General features: G+C 43.6%; 1 protein-coding gene across 2 annotated transcripts in view; it reads right to left on the minus strand.

The window, feature by feature from the left end:
* Nucleotides 1–24,441, minus strand: part of LOC143293535 (slit homolog 2 protein-like) — a 280,554-nt gene extending 256,113 nt beyond the window's left edge. For both annotated transcript variants that reach the window (XM_076604455.1, XM_076604454.1), the window contains exon 1: nucleotides 22,749–24,441. In XM_076604455.1, the coding sequence (XP_076460570.1) occupies nucleotides 22,749–23,092 (344 nt within the window). In that variant the 5' untranslated portion in view covers nucleotides 23,093–24,441. The remainder of the gene's footprint in view (nucleotides 1–22,748) is intronic.
* Between the last annotated feature and the right edge of the window lie 687 nt (nucleotides 24,442–25,128).

Below are 25,128 nucleotides of genomic sequence, written 5' to 3' on the forward strand. Positions count from 1 at the left end.
AGAGGAAGCATAGTATGCATTTTTTTTCATCCACCTCTCTCTCTCGCTCGTGTGTGTGTGTGTGTGTGTGTGTGTGTGTGTGTACGCGCGCGCGCGCGTTTTCTTTCTTTTCTTTTCTATGTATCCTATTATTACCATGTTTATGGCCTTATGCAGTATTGTGTAGTGTAGACCCTATTTCAGGGCGGGGACTGGATGTAAAACAAAACAAAACAACAAAACACAAACGCACGTCAAGGTTCATCCATTATCCTTGAAAATAAAGAATTTTGTCTTGACGCGTCTGTCTGTGTCTCTCTTTCGGGAGAGGGGTGGTGGTGGTGGGTGGAGGAGGACAGAAAGACACACAGGGAGAAAAAGAGACAGTGATGCAAAGAGAGAGAGAGAGAGAGAGAGAGAGAGAGAGAGGGGAGAGGCTAAGTGGAGGAGACAGCAGAATCATGAGAACTGTTGTCTGGAAGCACGGGTGCCGTCTGGCTCCAGTAGCGCAGGTAATGGCGGAAGGAAAATGGAATTCCAGTGCCAGCATCGTTCTGTGCGGAACGGGTATGACGATGGCACGCTGTTTGGTGGCATTGTGCTGCTGTACCCCTTACCCCACCCGTGCTGGGTGGGAGGAGGAGGGGAAGGGGAAGGGGAAGGGGGGACGGGGGGGGAGGGGGGGAGGGTTGTTGTTGTTCTATGACAGTGTTTATTGAAGAGTGTCGTTTGTTTTAGATTGTACGGGGTGCAGTATGGTCGTCTGTTGTGTCGTGTGGCGCTTTATGGCGTTACGTTGTATTGTTTTATGGTACCGTTTTCGTGTCAAACTTGATGCTGTTTGACATTACGGCTGCAGTGCTAAACGGCCTCAGGAGAAAAAAAATCTCACTACCTCCCACGAAGATCAGTGTGGAATATACCATACTCGAAAATGAAACTACAGAAATTCGGAGGCGCCGTGGTAGAATTGGTTAGGCTTTGGACTAAAAACTCAAAATAGAGCAGTTGTCCCAGGAACAATGGCAATGTGAGTGTATGTGATGGGAGAGTAGAGAGAATGGGGGTGGGTAGATGGATAGTGGTGTTGTGGTTCGAAAGGGAGAATGACCCAATTTTTACCCCTTTTACCTTTTCTATCCAAAATTTTATTTTACAATTGAATTTTTACAAAATCTGTAGCATGTAGATCACAATTATGTTCCTTTTTACATGTATGTATTTTAAGTGAAAATTGCTGTCATCTCAGCCGTTTAATCATGTGTGTGTCTGTGCGTGTGTGTTAGTGTGAGTGCTGGAGTGTAACAGTTGTAGTATTGATAGTATATTACTTTGTGAGTTTTATGCATTGTATTTTTTATAATATTAATGATTCTGTTTTATGTTTCTACTACTTTTTATATGCTTTCTTGTTTCACTTTAGGTACTGGATTGTAAAGCGCTTAGAGCTTGCTAATGCTTGCATTATAGCGCTATATAAAAATAAAATATTATTATTATTATTATTACTTCTGCAAAGTGTTGATCAGTGATCTGGGTTCGAAGCCCTGTTTCGGCATGATGGTGTTGTGTCCTTAGGAAAGACAAGTTTACTCCAAATTTTCTCACTTCACCGAGATGTGAATGGATACCCGACTTCAGTCCGGGACTGTTTCTTCTTCTTCTTCTTCTTCTTCCGCGTTCCCTCCCCACGCTAGATTTTCAGTCCGGTCAAGACAGCGAAGTCCGCGGTCCGTCGCAGGGACCCCACCGGTCCCCACAGTTTTTTCTTGGAGTTCCACCGGGCTGGGACATGCCTGGCGTCTCAGAACGTCGAAGGTGGGGCAGGACTGCACAGGATGTGGGAGGGGGTACTACTGTGGGCCTGTGCCACAAGGGCACTGGTCAGTATTTGATATCTTCGGACTGTTTGAAACGACGGAAGGAGAAGATTGGGTTCTACCTTCCTTTACTAAGCCCATGGCTCACCTTCTTTTTCGTTTTTCTCCCCCCCCCCCACCCCCCCCACAAACAGACAATGTTTTCCCAGATTCACTTGTTAGTGTTGTCTGTACCATCCCGATGTGGCTATAACAGAACACCATGAAAACTTAAGAAGTCAGATTATGAACTGTTTCGTTGCTAACACCGACACACGCACAGACACAAACATATATGTATATATACATATATGTATGTATGTATATATGTGTGTGTGTGTGTGTGTGTGTGTGTGTGTCTGTCTGTCTGTCTGTGTCTGTGTGTATAAATGTATATACATAATAACAACAGTCTGATAAAACGTATTTGTAATAGCAAAGTAATAACAAGGCAAAGAACACACAAACAAACAAACAAACAAAAAAGCGCAAATAAACACAAACACTGTCCCCCCACCCCCAACAACAACAACACACAAACAAAACCACAAACAATCCTATCTCCGCCTCCGGCTTTCAGGTCATGATATGTCTAGCATTGAAGCGTAAAGGGCGTTATATAACGCGTTTCATGTTACTTCGACAACAGGCCTTTCCCACTGAAGAAAAATTCAGACTGACACCAGGAAAACAAAGTGCGGTATTAATTACAATCTTTCATATATCATGTCCTCATAGGTTTCAGTCTGAGAGAGAGAGAGAGAGAGAGAGAGAGAGAGAGAGAGAGAGAGAGGAGGCAGAGAGAGATAGGAGGCAGAGAGAGCGGAGGCAGATAGAGAGAGAGAGATAGGTGGATGGGGAGAGAGAGGGGAGGCAGAGAGAGAGAGAGGTGGATGGAGAGAGAGGGGGGAGGCAGAGAGACAGAGATAGGTGGATGGAGAGAGAGAGAGAGAAAGAGGGGGGGGCAGATATATATATATATATATATATATATATATATATATATATATATATATAGGTGGATGGAGAGAGAGAGAGGGGGGAGGCAGAGAGACAGAGAGAGAGATAGGTGGATGGAGAGAGAGAGAGACTAAAACATACAGACAGAGACAGACAGAGACAGACACAGAGACACAGATAGGGTCTCCTAGTGTAGACCCACTTAGCGAGTCGGGCTCAACTCGGTGCAGTCAACGATACTCTATGGGGTTGTTGGTGACTTGCTTTTGTCACACACTGACGTTCATGGGGAGTTAAACCTGCAATCCCCTCCCACCTCTCTCTCTCTCTCCATCTCCCTCCCTCCCACCCTCTCTCTCTCTCTGTCTCCCTCCCTCCCACCCCCTCTCTCTCTCCATCTCCCTCCCTCCCACCTCTCTCTCTCTCTCCATCTCCCTCCCTCCCACCCTCTCTCTCTCTCTCTATTTCCTTTCCCCCCACCCTCTCTTTCCCTCTCTTTCTATATATCTGCCTCCCTCTCATTCTATCTCCCTCCCTCTCTCTCTATCTCCCTCCCTCCTACCCTCTCTCTCTCTCTATCTCCTTCCCTCCCACTGTCTCTCTGTCTCCCTCCCTCCCACTCTCTCTCTCTTTCTCCTTCAAATTCTAGTCTCCCATCCTGTCTTGTTCCTTCTTTCCTTCTACTGGACTTGTAGTCGTCGTCGTCGATGTTGTTGTTGTTGTTGAATAGCGTATAGTAGTGTTTTATGTAGAAGGAATGTCATATTGAATGATATTCTCTGATGATAGTAAATAGAATTTCTTATTAGACATAAGGGAAGTGTGTGTCACATACCTCTATGAAAATACATAAATATCTTTCGTTTCTGATGCAGCGAATCTTCTCTCTCTCTCTCTCTCTCTCTGTGTGTGTGTGTGTGTGTGTGTGTGTGTGTGTGTGTGTGTGTGTTATGTGTTTGTGTGTGGCTTCCACACACACACAAACACAGACACACACACACATGTATGTATATATAGAAATGTATATATAATATGTATGTATGTATATTCATACAATAGTTTTAATTATTTTCAGTAATTTTCACAGTTTTTTGTTTTTGTTTTTTGAGTTGTTCACCTTTTTTTTCTTTCTACAGTAGTAGCGGTAACTAGTTAGTGAAAAAAGTGGTAATGTGTTCATAGTAGCCGGAAGTTTCTGGTCTTTAAGCATTCCGTCCAGTACGTTCTTTTTTTTTTTTTTCTTTTCTTTTTTTTCTTTTCTTATTTTATTTCCGCTGAGTACTTTCTGCAGTAGCGCTTTTCAGCAGATGGGTGAAGGGGCAAAAAAGAAAAAGAAAAAAAAAAAAAAGAAAAGAAAAATAAAACGTTCAGAGCCTTTGTGCCAAAAGCAGTTGTCTGGAATCCCCATCAGAAGATATCTGAAAGAAGTCAGACTGGTACAGACCAAACACAGGCTGCCACGAGCTCCAATGATGGAGCAACACGTGAAAAAAAAAAAGAAAAATAATAAGAAAAAAGCACACAAAAAAAGCAAAAAAAAACAAAAAAAAGCGAAATACCCGATGTTAGTACTGCTTAGCTAAGTTGATGTTCCTCTTTCCTGTTTTCAAGTTACTTTAGCGACCGAATGTAATAGTCAAAGACAGGGTATATACGGCACTAGATATAATCGTCAAACGATCTTCCGCCGGTGTAACTTGTTTCAAGTTGCAGATACAAATCGCTCATGCTCTCAACTGCCGGAAAATATGTTTCAAAGAAGAGTAACTTAAGTCTTGGAAAGGGTATGGGTGATACTAATCGAAAAAACAAACAAACAAACAAACAAACAAACAAAAACGTGATTAAATCTCGCCCTGCTCTTTGATCGGTCTTCTGTATTCAGTCGTTCACTAAGCGCGGTGTGAAACAGAATCGTATTTTATGTAATATCGCCACATTTTACCCTCTCACGACTTCTGTAGCCTCTCTTCTTTGACAGTCATGTCATGACAACTGAGTGCGCGAGTGATTTATTTTTCCCCCCATTATTTATTTCATTTTATCATTCGTAGCTGACTTACCATCTGTTCTTATTTAATAATCATTATTTCATCTTGCCCTCTGTTCATATTTGAGAACCATGTATCTATTTTTGGTTTACACGTAAAAGAAACCACGGCAACAAAGGGGTTGTTCCTGGCAAAATTCTGTAGGAAAATCCACTTCGATAGGAAAAACAAATAAAACTGCACGCAGGGAAAAAAACCCCAAACAAACAAACAAAAAAAAAAAAAAAAAAAAAAAAAAAAAAGCTGTTATGCAGCGACGCGTTCTCCCTGGGGAGAGCAGCCCGAATTTCACACAGAGAAATCTGTTGTGATAAAATGAGATACAAATACAATACAAATACAAATACATCAACAATAAATAAGCCGAACTAGCAGCAAGCTATAAGCTTACTGTAGGCTCGAAAGCCATTAAAAAAAAAGTATTGTAAGAAATTTTCTCAATTTACCTATTGTAGCTTCGATAGCCATTAAACTTAAAGAAAGCATTTGTAAGAAATCTGTCAATTCACCTCTACATAAAATTATTTCGATTATGACCAATTTTGATGTAATCATTTCTTTGCTGAATGATTCACCGTGTGTACTTGTAAGTTTAACAATGTTGTACACTGCACCCCCATACACTGCACCCTTTCATGAGGGGCAATGGCCTGTGTCAGACACGATGAATTCTAGTGTCTGTGGTCTGTGTGAATGAAACACCCGAACCCAAATTATCTTCTCCTCTCTCCTATGACTCAATTATCTCCCTATGCTGATACCGACAACTAAGTTAAGTGTCTCGAGAATCATGTATAAAATATGCAGCGGCATCGGGACATTTACATATGAACAGCCTTTCCCATTGCGTCTGTAAATTCTCCTCTGTCTGTCTCTGTCACACACACACACACACACACACACACATTCCATACCCATCGTTGTCCTATATGCTGTTCACTCATCCATGCACATTCTTCAGATAAGATCTGTCACAATCAAAAAAATTGGAAAACGACAACTGGGACAAGGGGAAAATGGAGGAGGGCTCAGTCGGTATTCAACAACGCAAAAGTCCCCTTGTGTCTGTATCTTTCTGTCTGTCTGTCTGTCCTTCTGCCTCTCCATGCAGCGCAACAGGACAGGACTTTTTTCCCTCTCTCTCCAGAAAACCCCATAGGGGGTACAGGAAAATATTGCATAATCATTTCCTGTAACTAATACAAAATATTGAGTCATTGTGCTCGCAATCACTTACAATGGCCACACGAACTTGTCGGATGAAAGATATACGAATTATTTATAGAGAAAAGAAAAAAGAAAAAAAAATCCTATTCATTTATTATGCAATATATCAAAGATACAGACTATTCTTATGTAATCACATAATGCTCTCTCTCTCTCTCTCCTCTCTCTCGTTATGGTTCTTGAATTACATGTTTATTGTATTTGTTTCCTTTTTCTTCATGAGAGCTGGGCGGGATGAAAAGAAGCCTAATGTGCTTATTCCACTTTCCCTCGATAAAATAAACAATTTATTCTCTCTCTCTCTCTCCCTCTCTCAATCCACCGCATGTGCCCTTCTCTCTACTTCTAACACCCCTCCCCTCTACACCCCCACTCCCCCCAAGTCTCAACCCTCCCCCCCAACCCTTCTCCCCTTCACTCCCCCACCCCCACCCCCCCGACCCACTCTTTGTCCACGTCACTTAAAACTATAGGACGGGCAATCACCCCTGGGGTGATTTAGATGGAGACGGGGAGGAGAACAGCAGTCTGTCTCCATTAAAATCCATCCTACACCGCCCCCCTCCCCACCCATCCACCACGCCTCCGCCCCCCCCTTCCCCCACGCCCCCCCCCATCCCCCTCACACACACACACCCAACCCCTCCAGACCCCTTGCCGAAGAGGGAGGTGAGGGAGGGCTTCTTGCTTTTGCTCCTATTGCCTCAGGCCGTACTCTGCGCACAAGCTTGCGACTATGCAAATTAGCCGCCAGTTACCTCCCCTCCCCTACCCCCTCTTCTTTTTTTCCACAGCCGGAAAAAAAATAGAAAAAAAGCAAGAGTGAGAGGAAGAAAAAAACAACAAAAAAACAAAAACAACAACAACAACAACAAAAAAAAAAAAACACATAAAAAATAGAATAAAATAAAACAAAACAAAACAACAACAGCAAAAAGAAAAAAAGAACAAAAAAAGAGAGAAAAAATGGCGGAGGGTAAGTAGTTAAGTAGGGTGTGGGAGGGGTTGGACATGCAGTGATTTTAGAGTCAGTGACTGGTTTATAAATGCACGAGTGTCACCTTTATTAGTGTTTCTTTTTTTCAAACTCTTATAATCAGGAAGCATGATATTCCATTCCTTTGATGCCATGTCTGCCTGTCTCTGGCGTCTAAATTGATGGATATCAAATTCTTGGTGAAGGTAGTGTTCTAAATATGTGATGGAATAATAATAATGATGTGATGGAATAATATAATAATCATGATAATGATAATAATCATAGTCATAATAATGATAATATTAACAATGATAACAATAACTTCATTGACACACAGTCGGACAATCAGACAGACATACAGTTGGAAGGGTTCGCAAACAGCGGCTGTGGACACAGTCTGCTTTCATCGCGCTAATTATGTCGGCATGTGCGTGACTACCTGACGACAGTGGTTTACCTACCTTGTCTCTAGACACTGCCCCCTCCACCCACCCCCCGTCTTCCGCACCTCCCCACGACCCAACCAACCAGCCCTTCGAGTCTTCCCGCCCCCACTTACCCCCCAATGCCCCCCCCCCCCACCCCCGCAGCCCTCACTGGCCCCCTTCTGCGTGTGCGTGTGCGCGTGCAGCGTGTGTGAGGTGGAAGTAGGGTGTGTGTGCGTGCGAACGCGCGTGCTTGTTTGTGTGATGACACCAGTGTGCTAATGTAAGTCGGGGTAATTTGGGACAGAGAAGGGGAGGAGAGGGGCGGGCGGAGGGAGAGGAGAGGAGGAGGGGGAAAAGAGAGATGCTGGAGAGAGAGAGAGAGAGAGAGAGAGAGAGAGACAGACAGACAGACAGAGACAGAGACAGAGACAGAGACAGCAACATGGAAAGGTGGGTGGAAGAGATGGCTAAAGAAAACTTAACACGTGCAGACTGTTTGATGTAATAAATTATACAAACTCAATCAAGGTGAAAATTAGTTGTTGTTTAAAAAAAAAAATAAACACACACAAAAAAACCCTTCAACACCAAATGGAAAATCAAAGCGTCATGTGGAACATCCAGACCAAGATCAGAGTGCTGAATCAGCACTGAAACGTGTTCAAAGTCATGGAAATTACAGCTCTCTCTCAGTGAGAATTGAGATGATGTTTGACAACTGAGGGGGGGGGGGGGGGCTGGCTGGCTATTCGTCACAATGCAGCCACAGAGCTGCCTTCGTCATGTCGTTCAGAGGTAAGAAGGGGATCAAGTGAAGTGACCCATATTATGAGGCATGCAAAGCAGTGCCCTCTTTTCCATTGCCACAGACAGGCGGGCGGCCAGGAAATCTGTCACCTCCGGAAGGGTTTTGAAAGAGTTCGTTGTCATTCTGGGGGTTAGTTTTCCATTGTCAGAGCGTTTCTTTTCTGTCCTTCACCCCCCCCCCCCCCCCCCCACACACACACACACCCTTTTTTTCCTCCTTTCTTTTCAGAATGATCGAATTCTAGGCTTAGGATCTGTATAATGGATCATACATACAAAGGATAAGGAGACAGAGACAGTCTCCGCCCCCCCCCCCCCCCCCCCCACCCCCCGTTTGTTGCATTCTTGACAAAATCGGCCAACAACATCGACAAGACCTGCCCCCAAAACCCTGACGAAAAACAAACAACAACAAAAACAACAACAAGATATGCATTGATGACGAAGATGGTGTGCAGCCGATCAAAGTCTGTAAATACTGACATACACATACACGACATACTCTGGCCAGTGATGTGTTCATAAAGAAAATGATGGTTCATTCACAGAAAGTAAAAAAGAAAAGAAAAAAAGATTGGATAAGTAAAACAAAATAAAACCATGCTGCTTATCACCCAAGCCAACCGCAAAAAAAAAAGAAGAAGAAGAAGAAAAAAAGCCATTCAGGTCACTGTCGTTGTAACTGGTCCTGAAACCTGATAAGTTTTGGTCGTTGGGGGAGGGTGGGCGCTGCGCTGCACTTGCTGAATGCATCACACATTTTCCAATTCTGGCGGTCGTGGGTACATCTATCTATCTATCTATCTATCTATCTATATATATATATATATATATATATATATATATATATATATATATGGCCTGATAAGTAAAGTCACCTTCGACAGAACCAGAACAACAGTACAGGAAGTTCAGCTGCATGGAAAGTTCTACCAAGTCGAGTATAGGCGTACGAGGGGCTTTGTGAAAGACTAGACACTGATAGAGTAGATAGGACGGCACGGCACAGCTGGGGCAGAGACCGCGTTACCTTTTCCCCGTGCATGCAAGAAAGGTTAAAGAGAACGACAGGGGGAGGATGCAGAATCCCCATGGGACTTTCCAACCTGTAGAGAGTCAGAAATAACTGTTCCAGGGTCGGTACTCCACTCCACGTTCCCATGGAAGAACATGAAAGCAGGTTCTCTACTTGTGGAGTACTACTATATATTGTGCACTGTGTTCAACGACTTTACCATCAAGTGGGGATTCACACGACGGTGAGGTTGATACGAAGTAGTCCCTCACAACACCACCACCAATAATAATAATACAATATGAACAGAACAACAACATAATAATAATAATGATAATAGTATCATCATCAAGCCGAAAATATGTGACTATGCGAAAACTGATATTGCGAAATATCAGCATGTGTAACATCACGGTTCGAATCCTTCAAACGGATTCATTATACAGAGTTCACAAAAGTAGTTATGTTTTCATAAACCGTTAAAATTATCGAGAAATTACCTGACTTGTACGGGATGCAAATGGTCTATCAACTGGGGGTGTGGGGGTGCGAGTGGAGTGGGGGGGGGGGGATTTGGGGTGGGTGGGGGGTGGGGGGGGCGGGTCTCATTCAATGCACAAAGAACTGTTTCGGGCATGCGTGCATCATGAACAGATTTTTTTTAAAAGGCGTTTCAGAACTTTATGTTTCAGCCAAAACGTTATTGCAGTTGTTCAGTGGTTAAAAAACGACAGGTGTGTTGCTTCATTGTAAAAAAAAAAAAAAAAAAAAAAAAAAAATCTCAAGTGCACTCGCAAGAAAGCTTGTCTGGTTTTCACTGATGCTAAATCACGTTGGCTGCATACACTGTTGTTTGTTGAAACTTCAGCATCAGTTTGTCCTTAACTTTTTTGTGTGTGAACCTCGTATTATGTCAAGTACAAAACGTTAAAGTGATTATGTTCAATGCTTTTTATGTACATATAATGCATAATTTTGCTTCTTTTTTTCATAAATGTAATGTTTAATGTTTTAAGTGTTGAGTAATTGTCCAGGCTTGTATTGCCGCACTTGGTGAAAGTTCTCTTTATGAGATAATAAAATTCATCTCATCTTATCTGTAAAGTCTCTTGAAGTTTCGGGTGTTGAAGGGGAGTTTAGCCTGTGCAGAGAGGGTGTTCATATAAATGTACAAAACGCTCGCAGGCAAATTCTTTGCCATTGACGGGTGAGTAGGTTTTAGGCATGCTGGATGTGAGTGTCCAACAGAACTGTAAAAAAAAAGGTATTTACAGAGAAAGAGAATAAGGAGAGAAAGAGAGAGGTGGAGGGAGAAAGAAAGAAATACAGAAAGAAGGAATGAGAGAGAGAGAGAAAGAGAAGGGGAAGAGAGAGAGGGAGAGAAAGAGGGGGGGAAGTTGGTTGGTTGGTTGGTTGGTTGGCTGATACATTTCATATTCGTAGTCTGTTTAGAATAAATCGAAATAAAATAGTTTGATTTAAATTTGCTTAACATCTATTGTTTACATTTCTTTTACAGTTGTTATAACATATAAAAAAAATGAAAAGGGAAAAGAAAGTAAGACGTAGAATGAAAAAGAAGAAGAAAAAAAAAAGGTTGCGGGTAAGGGAGAGAAGCACTAAACACACACACACACACACACACACACACGCGCGCGCGCGCGCGTAGACAGAACAGACAGACAGACGACAGAGACGACAGATTTGGGAAAGGAAGATCAATGTTCTTGCCTCATTAGTTATTTTAATAGCTGTCATCAATGTCACCGGCCTAGCTTTACGGGCAGACGGGAATATATGACTTCGATCAAACACAACCCCCGGTGGCCATGCCGTTCTGGTTACGTTGTCCTGTGGACCTCTTTAGGAAAGGTTTTCACACAGCTTCCTGACGCTCTGATTCACACTGAAGAGTCATCTCTCTCTCTCTCTCTCTCTATATATATATATATATGTGTGTGTGTGTGTGTGTGTGTGTGTGTGTGTCTCTCGATATATATACATCTCTCTCTCTCTCTCTCTCTCTCTCTATATATATATATATATATATATATGTGTGTGTGTGTGTGTGTGTGTGTGTGTTATACATATGTGTGTGTGTGTGTGTGTGTGTGCCTGTGTGTGAGACACACACACACACGCACACACACACACACAGATGCAAAGTCAGAAAACTAATGAGTAAGCCTACGTTTTGTGGTGCAAACAGTGTATCTTATTTTTATATGGGACATGCAAAGTACGAAAACTAATGTGTAGGTCTACATTTATGGTGTGATCAGTGTTTTTATTTCTATATGGGACACGCAAAGTAATGTGTAGGTCTCACATTTTATAATTCTTATCTAGACAGTGTTTTTATTTGAAACTTGTATGTCACAATTAACCACAACTATAGATCAACAGGAGAGAGAAAAAAAAATCTTCCTGATGAAAATGCATCTTTAGTCTGTGACGGATGATTAAAGCAAAACAAAACAAAACAAACAAACAAACAAACGACAAAACACGATTGCTTATTGCTTTCTTTTCTCTTCTTCAAGCTGGTGACATTTTTATCACACTTCTTCGAGACAAGGTTAACACCTCATTTTGTTGTGTTTTGTTTGTTTGCTTTTTTTCTTTTTACGCTTTTTCTTCCATTGCTTTATTTCCTTCGTTTCTTTTTTTTTTTTTTCTTTCATTTTTTTTTTTTTTACTAGGCTATTTGTGGACAGCATCAATTCAGTGGCACATTCCAAACGCCGTAGGCCTCTGTATTAATGTTCACAGATTCAGTCATGTGTTCGACACTTCATTCATTATCTGGTCTACAGTTTCCTGGCGGGTTTCCCCCTGTTGCGTCCGTGGATTAAAAAAAGAAGAAAAGAAAAACAAGGAAAAAAAAAGAGAGGAAAAACAACAACAAAATCTTCACAAAGTTTTATCATTATTACCCAACTTTCGATGGAGAAAACCTCTATGATTTTTTCTTAAAAAAAAACAAACCATACATAACAAAATGAGAAATGATAATGACAACAGCACATGTACAGCAATGTATGCGCGCTCGCGCACGTACACACACACACACACACACAAACGCACACTGTATACGTGTGCACTCATGGTCCAAAACTATCGCATGCATATCAATTATTACAAACACGCGACAGATAAACGTATAAATATGCACGTATCTCACGTACACGCACGAACGCGCACGCGCACGCACACACACACACGTATAGAACAGAACAGAATATTCTATTGTCATAAAACCATAAGGTTTTATAATACACAATAATACATAAACATGAGCATAATTATCATGGAAAGAAACATTCGTGAAGAAATTTCGCCAGCCTTGGCTGTAATTCTTTATATACATACATACAGTTTGTCCTCACAAGGACAAATTGTCAGCTGCTGCTGCAGAAAAGCGAGCTCGCAGAAAAGGGACGGCAGCCAACAGACCAGATCAGATTACACATGTGACCGCTGCGACAGAGACTCTCTCGCATCGGTCTCTACAGTCACAGGCGACGCTACTTGGTCCGAGCAGACAGCCCAATTAGACACTAGGTCGGATATACTCTATCCATGGTCAGCCATGACCGAAGGAGGCCTACTACTACTACTACTACTACTACACACACACAGATATATATATATATATATATATATACTCTCCCTCCTTCCTCCCCCTTTCTGTCTGTCTGCCTATGGCACCACCCCAGTGCCATCATCACCAACAGAAACACAGGAAGCTAACCGTGGCATGGGCTCCAACCTCACCACTCTACGCTGCCGTGACGGATTCCCGATTTGTACGTGCACAAAGTGAGCAACTGGCTGGCTCCTGCTGTTTTGTGGCTCTGCTACTGCTGTGTTTCTCTCTCCCCCACCCTTTCCTCTTTTTCCTCTTCTGCCTGATTATTGCTTGCTGGCTGCCTTTTGCAGATCCGGACTTCTGAACGATATGTTCTCCTATACAACATGTTCCACTTCTTCTTTCTACTCTATACTGTGTCACTGGGTTAGCTGTCACTAAATCTTGTTGATACTTCTATGCGAGGTTTCTCCCCCCCCCCCCCCCCCCCCCCACCCCTCTGTTCTTTCTTTGTTTCTGCTTTCCTTCATTCCTTACTTTCTTTCTTTCTTTGTTTCTATCTTTCTTTCTTTCTTTTCCTATGTATATATCTAACTATCTTTGCTTGTTTCGTTGTTGTTTTTTTTCCCCTGTCCTTTCTTTCTTTCCGTATTTTTTCTTCTTATTCAACGTCCCTGTCATCATCATCGTCGTCATCTCCTACTTCTCTTTCCTTCTCTTTCTTCTGCTCTATCGGGGAGGGAAGAGTGGGGATGGAAAAAAAAAGAATTAAAAAAAAAAGAAAAACAACAGAGGTAGGTTGGCAGAGACAGATCTCAACAGAAAAAGAAGAAGAAAAGGGGCTTTCATGTATCAAGTAAACCCATGTGTGGTCGACACGAATCCTACTGTGCACCAAGCTCCATGGTTCCAGACAGGACTTGGAGAGGATGATTGTCATTCATCAGACGTGCTGGAGTGACACTGAGAAGAAGAAGAAGAAGAAGAAGAAGAAGGAGGAGGAGGAGGAGGAGGAGGAGGAGAAGAAGAACTAAATCCGTAAGTTCTAAACCAGTACGTTGATGACAAAAACAACAACAAATAAACAGATAAAATAAAACAAAACAAAATAAAACACAATACAATAAGACAAAATAAAATGAAAAGAATTAAAGTGGAGGGCTAATCAGAACAAACAACCATTTGGTGGTCATTTCGAACAAAGAAAGACACCCCTCCCCTCCGTTCCCCCCCCCCCCCTCCATTCCCCCCTCTCACCCCAAGGGTTTGTCTCAGACAGGGCAAGCCTGGCTGCTTCTCAGTGGACTTGACACTACCACTACCACCATTACCACCACCACCACCACTACCTCTACCACCATCACCACCACAACCACAATAGACACGCGGGCAATGACCTGTCACATTGTGTGACACTGACCAGCTGACCACTTAGTGGACAGCGTGAGAATGGACACGGACAGGAAAGTGAAGGGGGTATTTCTAGGTGTACAGTGGACAAAGCGTTAAGGACAAAGGATATTAGGGGGAGAGTTGCCCGGTTAAAAAAAAAGAAAAAAGGAAAAAAAAAAAAGGTACGTGCCGAAAAAAACCTAATTACATGACTGTGGCGGTTCGGAAAAACGGTTCCAGTTTCGTGAACCGGTTTTTTTTGTTTTGTTTTTTCCCCCCCAATTTCATTTTTTTCCCAATGCAACCCAACGGGGAATGACTAAGTGTTTGGCCTTGTCGAGTTTCTCTTTATGACACCGCCCAGTTATATGTTATATAGCTCTCTCTCTCTCTCTCTCTCTCTCTCTCTCTCCAACCCCCCCCCCCCCCCCCCCCCCCCCCCCCCCCCCCCCCCCCCCCAAAAAAAAACAACAACCCCAAAACCACAACCTTTTCTCTTTTTTTCCGACTTCCTCCATCCCTTCTTTCCTTTCCGCGCTTTCACTTTAAAGTTAGGCTTCCTTTTGAATTATCACTGTTTACATCATCATCGTTACCATTATCATCATTATTATTACTACTGTTCATTATTATTATTACTACTGTTCTTCTTCTTCTTATCTTTATTATCATTATTATTATTATTGTTGTTGTAAAGCTATCATTACTATTATTGCACATGAGGTAGATACCCATTCAGTGTTACATTCGCATTGGGTGGATGTGCCCACCAACTATTACAGACGCATTATGAAGACCACCCGTTGTTACGGGCGCTTGAGATAGATGCCCACCAATGTTCCACCAATGGCCTGCTCACCAAAGTGGAGTGATGGCCTTAAGGGAACGCTTCCGCCTAGGAAGCGAGAGAATCTGGGGGTGCTGGTTCGAATCAGGGCTCAGCCGCCAATATTTTCTCTCCCTCCACTAGACCTTGAGTGGAGGTCTGGACAATAGTCATTCGGATGAGACGATAAACCGAGGTCCCGTGTGCAGCATGCACTTAGCGCACGTAAAAGAACCCACGGCAACAAAGGGGATGTCCCTTGCAAAATTCTGTAGAAAAATCCACTTCGATTGGAAAACAAAATAAAACTGCACGCAGAAAAAATAATGTGTGGCGCTGTAGTGTAGCGATGCGCTTTCCCTACGGAGAGCAGCCCAAGGGAGAGCAGCCCAAATTTCACACAGAGGAATCTGTTGTGATAAAAAGAAATACAAAACACACACAAAAAAATACAAATACAAATGCTATTCTTCTTCACTTTAACGTCTTTCCATTTTAAGTGACATTAGTTACACACGCATAAGTTAGATGTCCAACCACTGTTACAGACGGATCAAAAATATGTCCTCCCAGACACATCAAGAAAAATGGAGATTGGGACAAAGAATCTGTGTCTGTTCCAAGTCGAGCGATCATCATCAGTCCTGCCAATATCAGCAGAGCAGCACTTAATTAAGACTTTATTTATGTCTCTTTGAGTTTACGTCTGTTCTTCATTTTCAGGGACTTCACTGAGACTTCCTTCCAGCACTGACCTACAATGTACGTTCACGCTGATTGGCCAGTCCTTGGTGTGCGTGGCGCCCGTTTCTTTCGAGGGCGCTTTCCTATTGGTTAGTCCTTGGGGCGCGTGTGACGCCTGTTTCATTTGAAGACGGTTTCCTATTGGTCAGTTCTTGACATGCGCGTGCCGCCTCTTTCATTTGAAAGTCAGTTCCTATTGGTCAGTTCTTGTGTGCGCGTGCCGCCTGTTTCATTAAAATGGCGGTTTCTCATTGGTCATTCAATGGCGCGTGAGCCGCCAATTTCATTTGATGGCGCTCTCTCTCTCTCTCTCTCTCTGTGCACATGCACGCGTGGCGTACGCGTATACATGTGTATTTATATCTAGTTTACTATGGCCTCAATGTAATAACAACATTGTGGTTGATATTAGGATTCGATTGAGTCTGGGAATAGCATCAGTTTGCAAATAAAATAATGGGGTTCGGTCAAACTCAAAGTGTCAGACACTAACTGCAAAAAATATCCATATTCGAAGTTGACGTGATTATCAAAGCATAGCAGTAAATGTTTATTCCATAACATTTTCAAAACTGAGACAGGTAGTCAACAACAACATATATAAAAACTATATATGCTACTCACGTCAAATACATATTTCGGTTCAGATGCTGTAGTCATAAATTACCAGTTGGAGCGCGCGCGCGCGCGCGTATGTGGTGTGTGTGTGTGTGTGTGTGTGTGTGTGTGTGTGAAACAGAAGAAGAAAGAAATTCCTGAGTGCTAGCTCCATGTCGACCCCATTTCCTGAGCTCTATTTTCTTTCCTCTTGGTGAAACGTTTTAGCTGACGCTGAATCAGACTCAGCTGTATTCTCAAAACACCCACTCCCTCTCTTTCTCTTTTCGCCCGTGTGTGTGTGTGTGTGTGAGTGCGCGCGCGCGTTTATCAGACACTGCGCGCGCGCACACACGTGTGTGTGTGTGTGTGTGTGTGTGTGTGTGTGTGTGTGTGTGTGTGTGACCCCTACTTCAACAACAACAACAACAACTACAACTACTACTACTACTACTTCTTTTCTTGGATCCGAACATCATAGTGGACAGGATTTCATCCCTCACCCCTTATCTTTAACAACAGCACCACCACCACAATAACAAGTAGTGAACTACTACTACTACTACTACTACCACTACTACTATAAAACTCCCTCACTCTCTTTTTGACAACTCTTTCTAATAATAATAATAATAATGATAATAATAATAATAATCATTATTATTCTATTATCATTTTTACTATTAATGATAATAATAATAATCATTATTATTCTATTATCATTTTTACTATTATCATAATGATTATTATCATTATCATTATTATTGTTATTATAGGTGGAGTTGTGTTTGTTTTCTTTTTTGTTTTGTTTTGTTTTGCTAATGAAGAAAAAACATTTGCAGCACAAAAGTACACACACACACACACACACACACACACACACACTCACACACTCACATACACACACATACATATAGGATAGGCAAGGCAAAAAGCAACAAGTCTCTCTCTCTCTCTCTCTCTCTCTTACCGAACACCCACCCCCACCTTCTCTTCCACCACCCCAACCCCATCCTGTCTCTCAGTCCCCAGAGAGAGAGAGAAAGAGAGAGAGAGAGAGAGAGAGAGAGAGAGAGAGAGAGAGAGAGAGAGAGAGAGAGAGAGAGAGAGAGAGAGAGAGGTAAAGACATTCATCTGCCAATATACTTTTTATATTGTGTCTGTGAGGGAATAGGTTCGATTCCCACTCTCGCCCTTTCTCCCAAGTTTGACTGAAAAAAAAAAATCAAACTGAGTATCTATTCATTCGGATGAGACTATAGACCGAAGTCCCGTGTACAGCAAGCACTTGGCGCATCAGCAACAAAAGGGTTGTCCTCTTGCAAAAAAATTCTGCTCAGATGAAATCCACTATGATATGGTCACAAGTACATAGGCATGACATGCACTGAATGCCTTAGTTCGTTGGGTAATGCTGCTGGTCAGGCATCTGCCTAGAATATGTGGTAGAACATATAAAATATAAAGATTTGTCCGAATGTAGTGACGCATTCTTAAGAAACTGAAACTGAAACTCTTCCACAGAAACTGAGTAATAATAATAATAATAATAATTGTACTTATATAGCGCTGAATCTTGTGCAGAGACAAATCTAAGCGCTTTCGCACCAGTCATTCTCACGCACGCATAACTCTAAAACTGGAGAAACTAAAGACAAGGAAGAGGCAGGGAAGGGAGGAAGAGGTGGGTTTTAAGGCCAGACTTGAAAGAGCTGAGTGTGGAGACTTGACGAAGCGAAAGAGGAAGTTCATTCCAATTGCAATGTCCAGAGACAGAGAAAGAACGGCAGCCAACAGTCGAGAGTTTGGATCTGGGTATGCGTAAGGAGCAAGCAGAGAGTTTAATCTGCGGCATGTCTGCCTACAAGTGGTGCACGGGTGCAGTGGCTGAATGGTTAGAGCACTTTCTTTTTTTTTCTTAACTGTAATCATATTGAACAACATTTTTCTTTATTATTATTTTTTTTATTCCACTACTGAAACTGAAACTCTTCCACAGAAACAGAGTAAGGAGCAAGCAGAGTTTAATCTGCAGCATGTCTGCCTACAAGTGGTGCACGACAGGTGTAGTGGCTGAATGGTTACAGCACTTTCTTTTTCTTTCTTAACTGTAATCATATTGAACAACATTTTTCTTTATTATTATTATTATTATTATTTTTTTTAATCCACTTATTATTTTTAATTTACTTTCTTGTTCATTTGTCCCTGACAGTCTCTCCCACCCCCTTTCCCCACTCCTGCCCTACTCACCCTCCGCCCACCTTTTTCCCCCTTCCCCCCCCCCTTCCCTTTCAGAACCCTTTCTTTCCTTCACACACTCACACCGACAGTTCTGCTCACACTTCTTTGTTGTTGTTTTTTGTGTCCTTTCCTGTGACTTCTTATCACTTTCCTTTCCTGAACTCTCTCTCTCTGTCTGTATCTTTCTGTCCTTCACTCACTCATTTCATTTGCCTGAAGAAGAAAGAGCCTGTGGCTCGATACGTCGCCTCTTTTATCCCACGTAAGTCGACTTTTACCAAGATTCTTTTAGTCTACCTCTTACTGTTAGAGCACTGGACTCTCGCCCGAGTTTCTGGAGTTCGATTCTCGGTTTAGGCACATCTGTTGGGTTAAGGGTAGAGATTTTTTTCTCTGTTCCCATGTCAACATTTGTGCAGACCTGCTAATGCCTCCCCCCCACTCCATCGTGTGTGTGCGCATGCAGAAGATCAAATACGAACGCTTAAAATCCTGGAATCTGTGTTAAGAATTCGGTGGGTTTTGGAAACAAAGAACACACCCAGCATGTAAACCGCTGACAAGGGATCTGACTTTCTATATGCCGGGGTAAAACAGGTGATACCCGTAAAAGCCGACTGGTACATGTTTGTCATACGTGTGAACGTGGGGGTTGCAGCCCACGAATACAGAAGACGACGACGACGACGACGACGAGACGAAGTGGTGCACGGGTGGTGGTAACATTGACACTGATACAATCATGGGAGAAACCAACCTTCGGATTCGCCAGAGTCAGCAAGTGTGGAAAAAATACTATTGAACTTTTTTTTTCTCAAACCATTCCAAATTCCTTTTCCCTCCTTCCCTCCATCCCCTCCCCCCCCCCCTCTCTCTCTCCCTTCCTTCCTTTCTTTCTTTCCTTCTTTCTTCTTGCCAGTCACCGCGACAGGGAGCACAATGACACTCCTCGTGAATAAAATAGCCGCTGCGTTGTGGTGGCAAGAACAAGATCGAGGGAGGGAGAGAGAGAGAGAGAGAGAGATTTTTTTTTTTTTTTTTGCACTTGATCTTGGTATGAAAGGGTAGCCAGTGAAACTGCCTTTTGTGAATGGACTGAGCTTCATGCCAAGCAGGACCACACTCAGACCGAAAAATGTATACTGGCCATCTGTCTGTTTGTCTATCTGTCTGCGTATTTTTATGCATGCCTCTAAGGAAGAAAAAAAAAGAGAAAAGGGGAGGGTGGGAGGAGATACATAGAAAGAGAGGAAGGGAGAGAGAGAGAGAGAGAGAGGGAGAGAGGGAGGAGGAAGGGAAGGAGGGAAGGAGGGTGACTCAAGACTCAGAAACGTTTTTATTCAGGGATTAAGATTTTAGCATGGCTTTTTCCTCAAGGTTGTCCTTGCCAATCAACAGCTACGTGAAAGAGTAAGAGAGAGAGAGAGAGAGAGAGAGAGAGAGAGAGAGAGACAAGAGACAGAGACAGAGAGAGACTGAGACAAACAGACAGACAAAGTAAGAACAGAGAGAGAACAGACAGAGCACACACACACACACACACACAGTGAGAGAGAGAGAGTGAGAGAGAGAGACAGGGAGACAGAGACAGAGAGAGAGCGAGGAGTTCGCTGTTCCAATAGCAGCTGTCACGAGCCCATACTAAGATAAAGGTCTACACGCTATCTGTCTGTATGTCTGTCTGTCTGTGTATATGTCTAGGTCTGTGTAGATTACAAGGTTTGCTGCAAGTACAGGATCGTGTGTGTACTCAAATATTTGGTTTTGAGGACTCTGAAGAACGTGTGAGACTGAGACGGCGAATGAACTGAGAAGAATCCGCTCTCTCCCTTCCCTCTCTCTCTCTCTCAATCTCTCTGTGAAATCATCATAGTAATGATATTAGTAATGACAGTAACAACACTAATAATCATATTAATAACAACAACAGCAACAACAATAATGATACTACAACTACTAATAATGATAATAGTAATGATGTTGATAATAACATGATGATGATGATGATGATAATAATAATAATAATAATAATAATAATGCATTTACACAGCGCTTTCATTCAAACATCTCGACGCCGCGCTGTACATTAACACATCAATCAGGCATGAAGCACACAAGATTACAAGACCACACACACACACACACACACACAGCACGCACGCACGCACGCACATACACACACACATAGACACACACACATGCTTATACGCACACACACACACACAAACACACACACTCATACACACACTGCACGCACGCACGCACACACACACAACACACACACACACACACACACACACACACGCACGCACATGATGCATGCACGTCACACAAACACTGATGCACGGAAAAAAAATATGGATGTGGTCCATAGAATCTGCCGTCCGTTGCTCTAAGAAACACACAATCAATCAACATAATCATACTCACTTAAATGCTGTAATACTAAATACATGTAATACATGTGTGTGTACGTGTACGAGGGAGAGAGAGAGAGAGAGAGAGAGAGAGAGAGAGAGAGAGAGAGAGAGAGAGAGAGATACTGACAGTGACAGACAGACAGACAGACAGTGAGACAGAGAGGGACACAAACAGACAGACAAACAGACAGACAGAGGGACAGACAGACAGACAGAGAGAGATACTGACAGAGAGTGAGATGGAAAGGGACATAGAGAGAGAGGTACAGATACAGATACACAGACAGAGAAACAGAGAAGTGAAGGCGACGGGTGCATACAGAGAGACAGAGAGAGAGAGACAGAGACAGAGAGAGACATACAGAGAGAGAGAGGGAAAGACAGGGCCAGAGACCTTGTTTTGTTGACACGTGGTGTCTGCCTCTTAGACCCTCTGTCTCTGTCAGGCCCAATGTTTACATTCTACACAAGAGCTGGGCGCTGCTGTTGTGGCTGGTATGTGTGGCCACTCACATACACTGCAGTGTAAGTGTTCAGTTGCTGGTTATTGTGGGCAGATCCATAACCAGTTGGCTGAAGGGGGGGGGGGGGGGGGGGAGAGGGGGGGGGGGGGGGGAAGAGAGAGAGAGAGAGAGACGAGGAAGAAATAGGAAAGACTGACAAAACGTACGTGTGTGTGTGTGTGTGTGTGTGTGTGTGTGTGTGAGGGAGAGAGGGAGAGAGAGAACGAACGAACGAACGAACGAATCTTTTTCATTCAGAGAAAAAAGGAATAAGCACAAATGGTTTGTTTTCATCCTGTCCTCACGAAAAGGAAAACATAACAAATACTCAGTACAAAAGCATCACATTGCATGAATAAATTTCAATTCTGTCCCACGATAAAGACGAACATAAGTGCAAGAGAGAGAGAGAGACAGACAGACATACAGACAGAAAAAGAGAGACAGACAAACAGACAGAGAGCAGTAGCGGCCGAGTGGTTAGAGCTTCGGATTCTCACCCGAGCTTCCTGAGTTCGATCCCTGGTTTCGGAACACCTTGAGAGTTAAATTAAGGGTGGATATTTTTCGTCCCATCTCCCAGGTCAACATAACGTGCAGATCTGCTCGTGCCTGAAACCACTTCTCGTGCATTCTGACGCGGCATTCAGAAGATCAAAATACGCACATTCAAGATCAGTCCTATTGTCCATGTCAGCGTTCGGCGGGTTATGGAAGAGTTCTCGCAAGTCAACATTTTGTGCAGACCTGCTAGTGCCTGAGCCCCCTTCGTGTGTATGCGAATGCAAAAGGTCCAATACGAACGTTAAAGATCCTGGAATAATCGTTAGAAAAATCGGTGGGTTATGGAAACAAGAACAAACCCAGCATGTACTGTAGCACTCCCGAAAATGGAGCTTGGATGCCTGCATGGTGGGGTAAAAACAGGTCAGGTACGTAAAATCCCACTCGTGCATATATATAACGAGTGAGCGTGTGAGCTGCAGCCAACCAACGAAGAAGAAGAAGAGGGAGATGATATTGATGATGATGATGGTGATGAGACAGGTACAGATAGAAAGACAAGACAGAGCAGAGAAACTCAAGGAGCCGAGTGTCTTCTGAAGGGATTGTGGGGGGACTCACAGTCTCTTGACGTTTTTGCCGATGGCGGATGGAATGTAGTTGAGCGCCCTGTTGGTACAATCCACCTTGCGGTTCCGGTCCCGGCACGCGCACTCCTTGGGGCATGCGACCTGGCGGTGCCAGCGTGACCTCGCGCCGCCCCCGCGCACGTACCCCGACCTTGACCCCTCCACCAAGGTCAGGAGGCTGGCACCGCACAGAACCACCACCGCCATCACCACAGTACTCCACCACCTCCATCCGCGGACACAGCCTTTCCGGGTGGGTCCGGTAGGGGATGTCATCGTAGCCATCCTCCGTTCTCGGGTATCCACGCTGACGTCACGGCAGTGCAATGACATCATTTCCGGGTGACGTCAGCACAGGGGTGGCTAGAAAAACAACAAACCCACCCTGCTTTTTTTTTTTTTTTTTTTTTAAACGAGAAGCAGACGGGGAGCTCGTCTGTTGAAATGTTTGAGATGCTCACTCTGGCTGCAAAAATCGTTTCTTCCCAGCGATGTAACAATCTTCAGGTTACGCACAGGTAAGATCCGCCAAGCTCCCAGAGCTGTAACGTTGTCTAGTCCACACACTGACTGCCGCTGTACAGGGATTTAAACTGACACACCACGCGTGGCTGCAGTGGCAACATTCTCAGCGATGTACATGTACACTTTATGTTTACTACACAACATTGCAAAAAAATCCCTACACGTTTTCACTTGACTCAACGAAAATGACTTGTGTTTTGCAATCACATTTTCCGACCGCCAACAAATTTCTAATCATCGCACGACCATTTTACTGAAGGAAACAACAAACTCGCGCTCATGTTCGCAAAATAATGCAACAAAACTCAGCAGTCATTCTCTTCCGGAAACTGAAATCGTGTTTTCCAAATTTACAGCGACCCTTTTCCTTCAAAGCCAACCCTTCAAAAGAAAACACGACGATTTATGTTTTGTCTCCAAAGATCCGAGGAATTTTTATTAAAATTCTTAGACCGTGTCGCCACGATTCACCAGCGTAGCCAATCCAACTTAGGCACCCCCCGTGAAGGCAAAACCCTCACTTGATCATCAAACAGGGAGAATAAAAAAAAGAAAAAAAGACAAAAAAGACAACACCCTCAGTCTCTCAAGAAGGCCCTGGGAGGGAAGCGCACTTGGCCTTGTTCGCTTTTAGACATTACAGATTAGCTTCAAACACTGAAAACTCTCGTGCGTAATCTCCGAGTTTGCCTTGAAATAGTATCCGGAAAGCTTATCCCTCTGTGTGGCCGGGAGGGGCTTTCCAAAAGGACACACACACTTGAGGCACGGAGGGGGCAAGACAAGACTTAATCCAGGAGTGCACACCACAAGCACACCATCACCACCACCACCATCAACCCGCACATCCCCCAGTAGTCGCTGGGGGGCACACAAGAGCCGAGGAGAAGTATAGTATCCAAGCGACGCCGAAGAAGTAAAAGCAGAAGAAGACGAAGTAGTAGAAGAAAACAGACACGACTACTGAAGTCAGGGAGGTAGTGAGGGGGGCGAGCGCGGCTCGCGCTGTGCTGTATGTATCCTTTTGGCCCAGCGAACGAACGGCGGATCGGGCGGGCCACACGACGGGCTGGCTGCAGGCGAAGTGAGTGCCGCTCTCTCTCTCTTCTCTCTCTCTACTCTCTATCTCTGCTCCAACCAACTCTAACCCTGCCCCCTCTCTATGGATCTGCTGGGCGGCTCAGTCGGTGGTGGTGTGTGTGGTGGTGGTGGCGCGCTCAGCTCAACTCAGCCCTGCCTCTATACTACTCCACTACAAGATACTACTAGCTGAGGGGTTTCACCCTGTGGGCCGTGTCTCTGCTGTTCAGTCTGTTCTGTTCTGTTCTTCTATTCCCCCCACACACCGCAGTGTTGGAGAGAAGAGGAGCAGCTAACTCCAGTCACAGGCGGTGGCAATGTGGTCGAGTGGCGGCCCCTTTAAGTGCCACAAAAGGACGACAGGCGGCGGGTGCGGCGCTCTTTACCTCTCCGCTGGACGCAGGAAGAATGGCTCCCTCGCTTTGTCACTGTCTGTTTCTGTGCTGCCTGCAACAGAAAACAAAAAACAGACAGAGTGAGTGAGTGAGATAATTGGAATGAGAATGGTTTATTCATATTTAGGCCTCAACCTCAAATGATGGGTTCACATGAATATAATACAACAAATGTATTATACGAAGTTACCGTTTCTTAGTTTGAAGGGAAAATTATGTCCGTCATCAGTATTTCTTGTCGGCATTAACCGACTTGAGGGACGTTTGTAGTAAACCTATTTAGGTTTTATTAGCATTTAAAGTATGTCTTTGTGCCAGGCAACAAATAACAAAATGTACATCGTTTTCTTTGGTTCAGCGACACGAAGGACG

Source organism: Babylonia areolata, chromosome 19 (assembly GCF_041734735.1).
Source record: "Babylonia areolata isolate BAREFJ2019XMU chromosome 19, ASM4173473v1, whole genome shotgun sequence".
In the NCBI taxonomy this organism is placed as follows: Eukaryota; Metazoa; Mollusca; class Gastropoda; order Neogastropoda; family Buccinidae; genus Babylonia; species Babylonia areolata.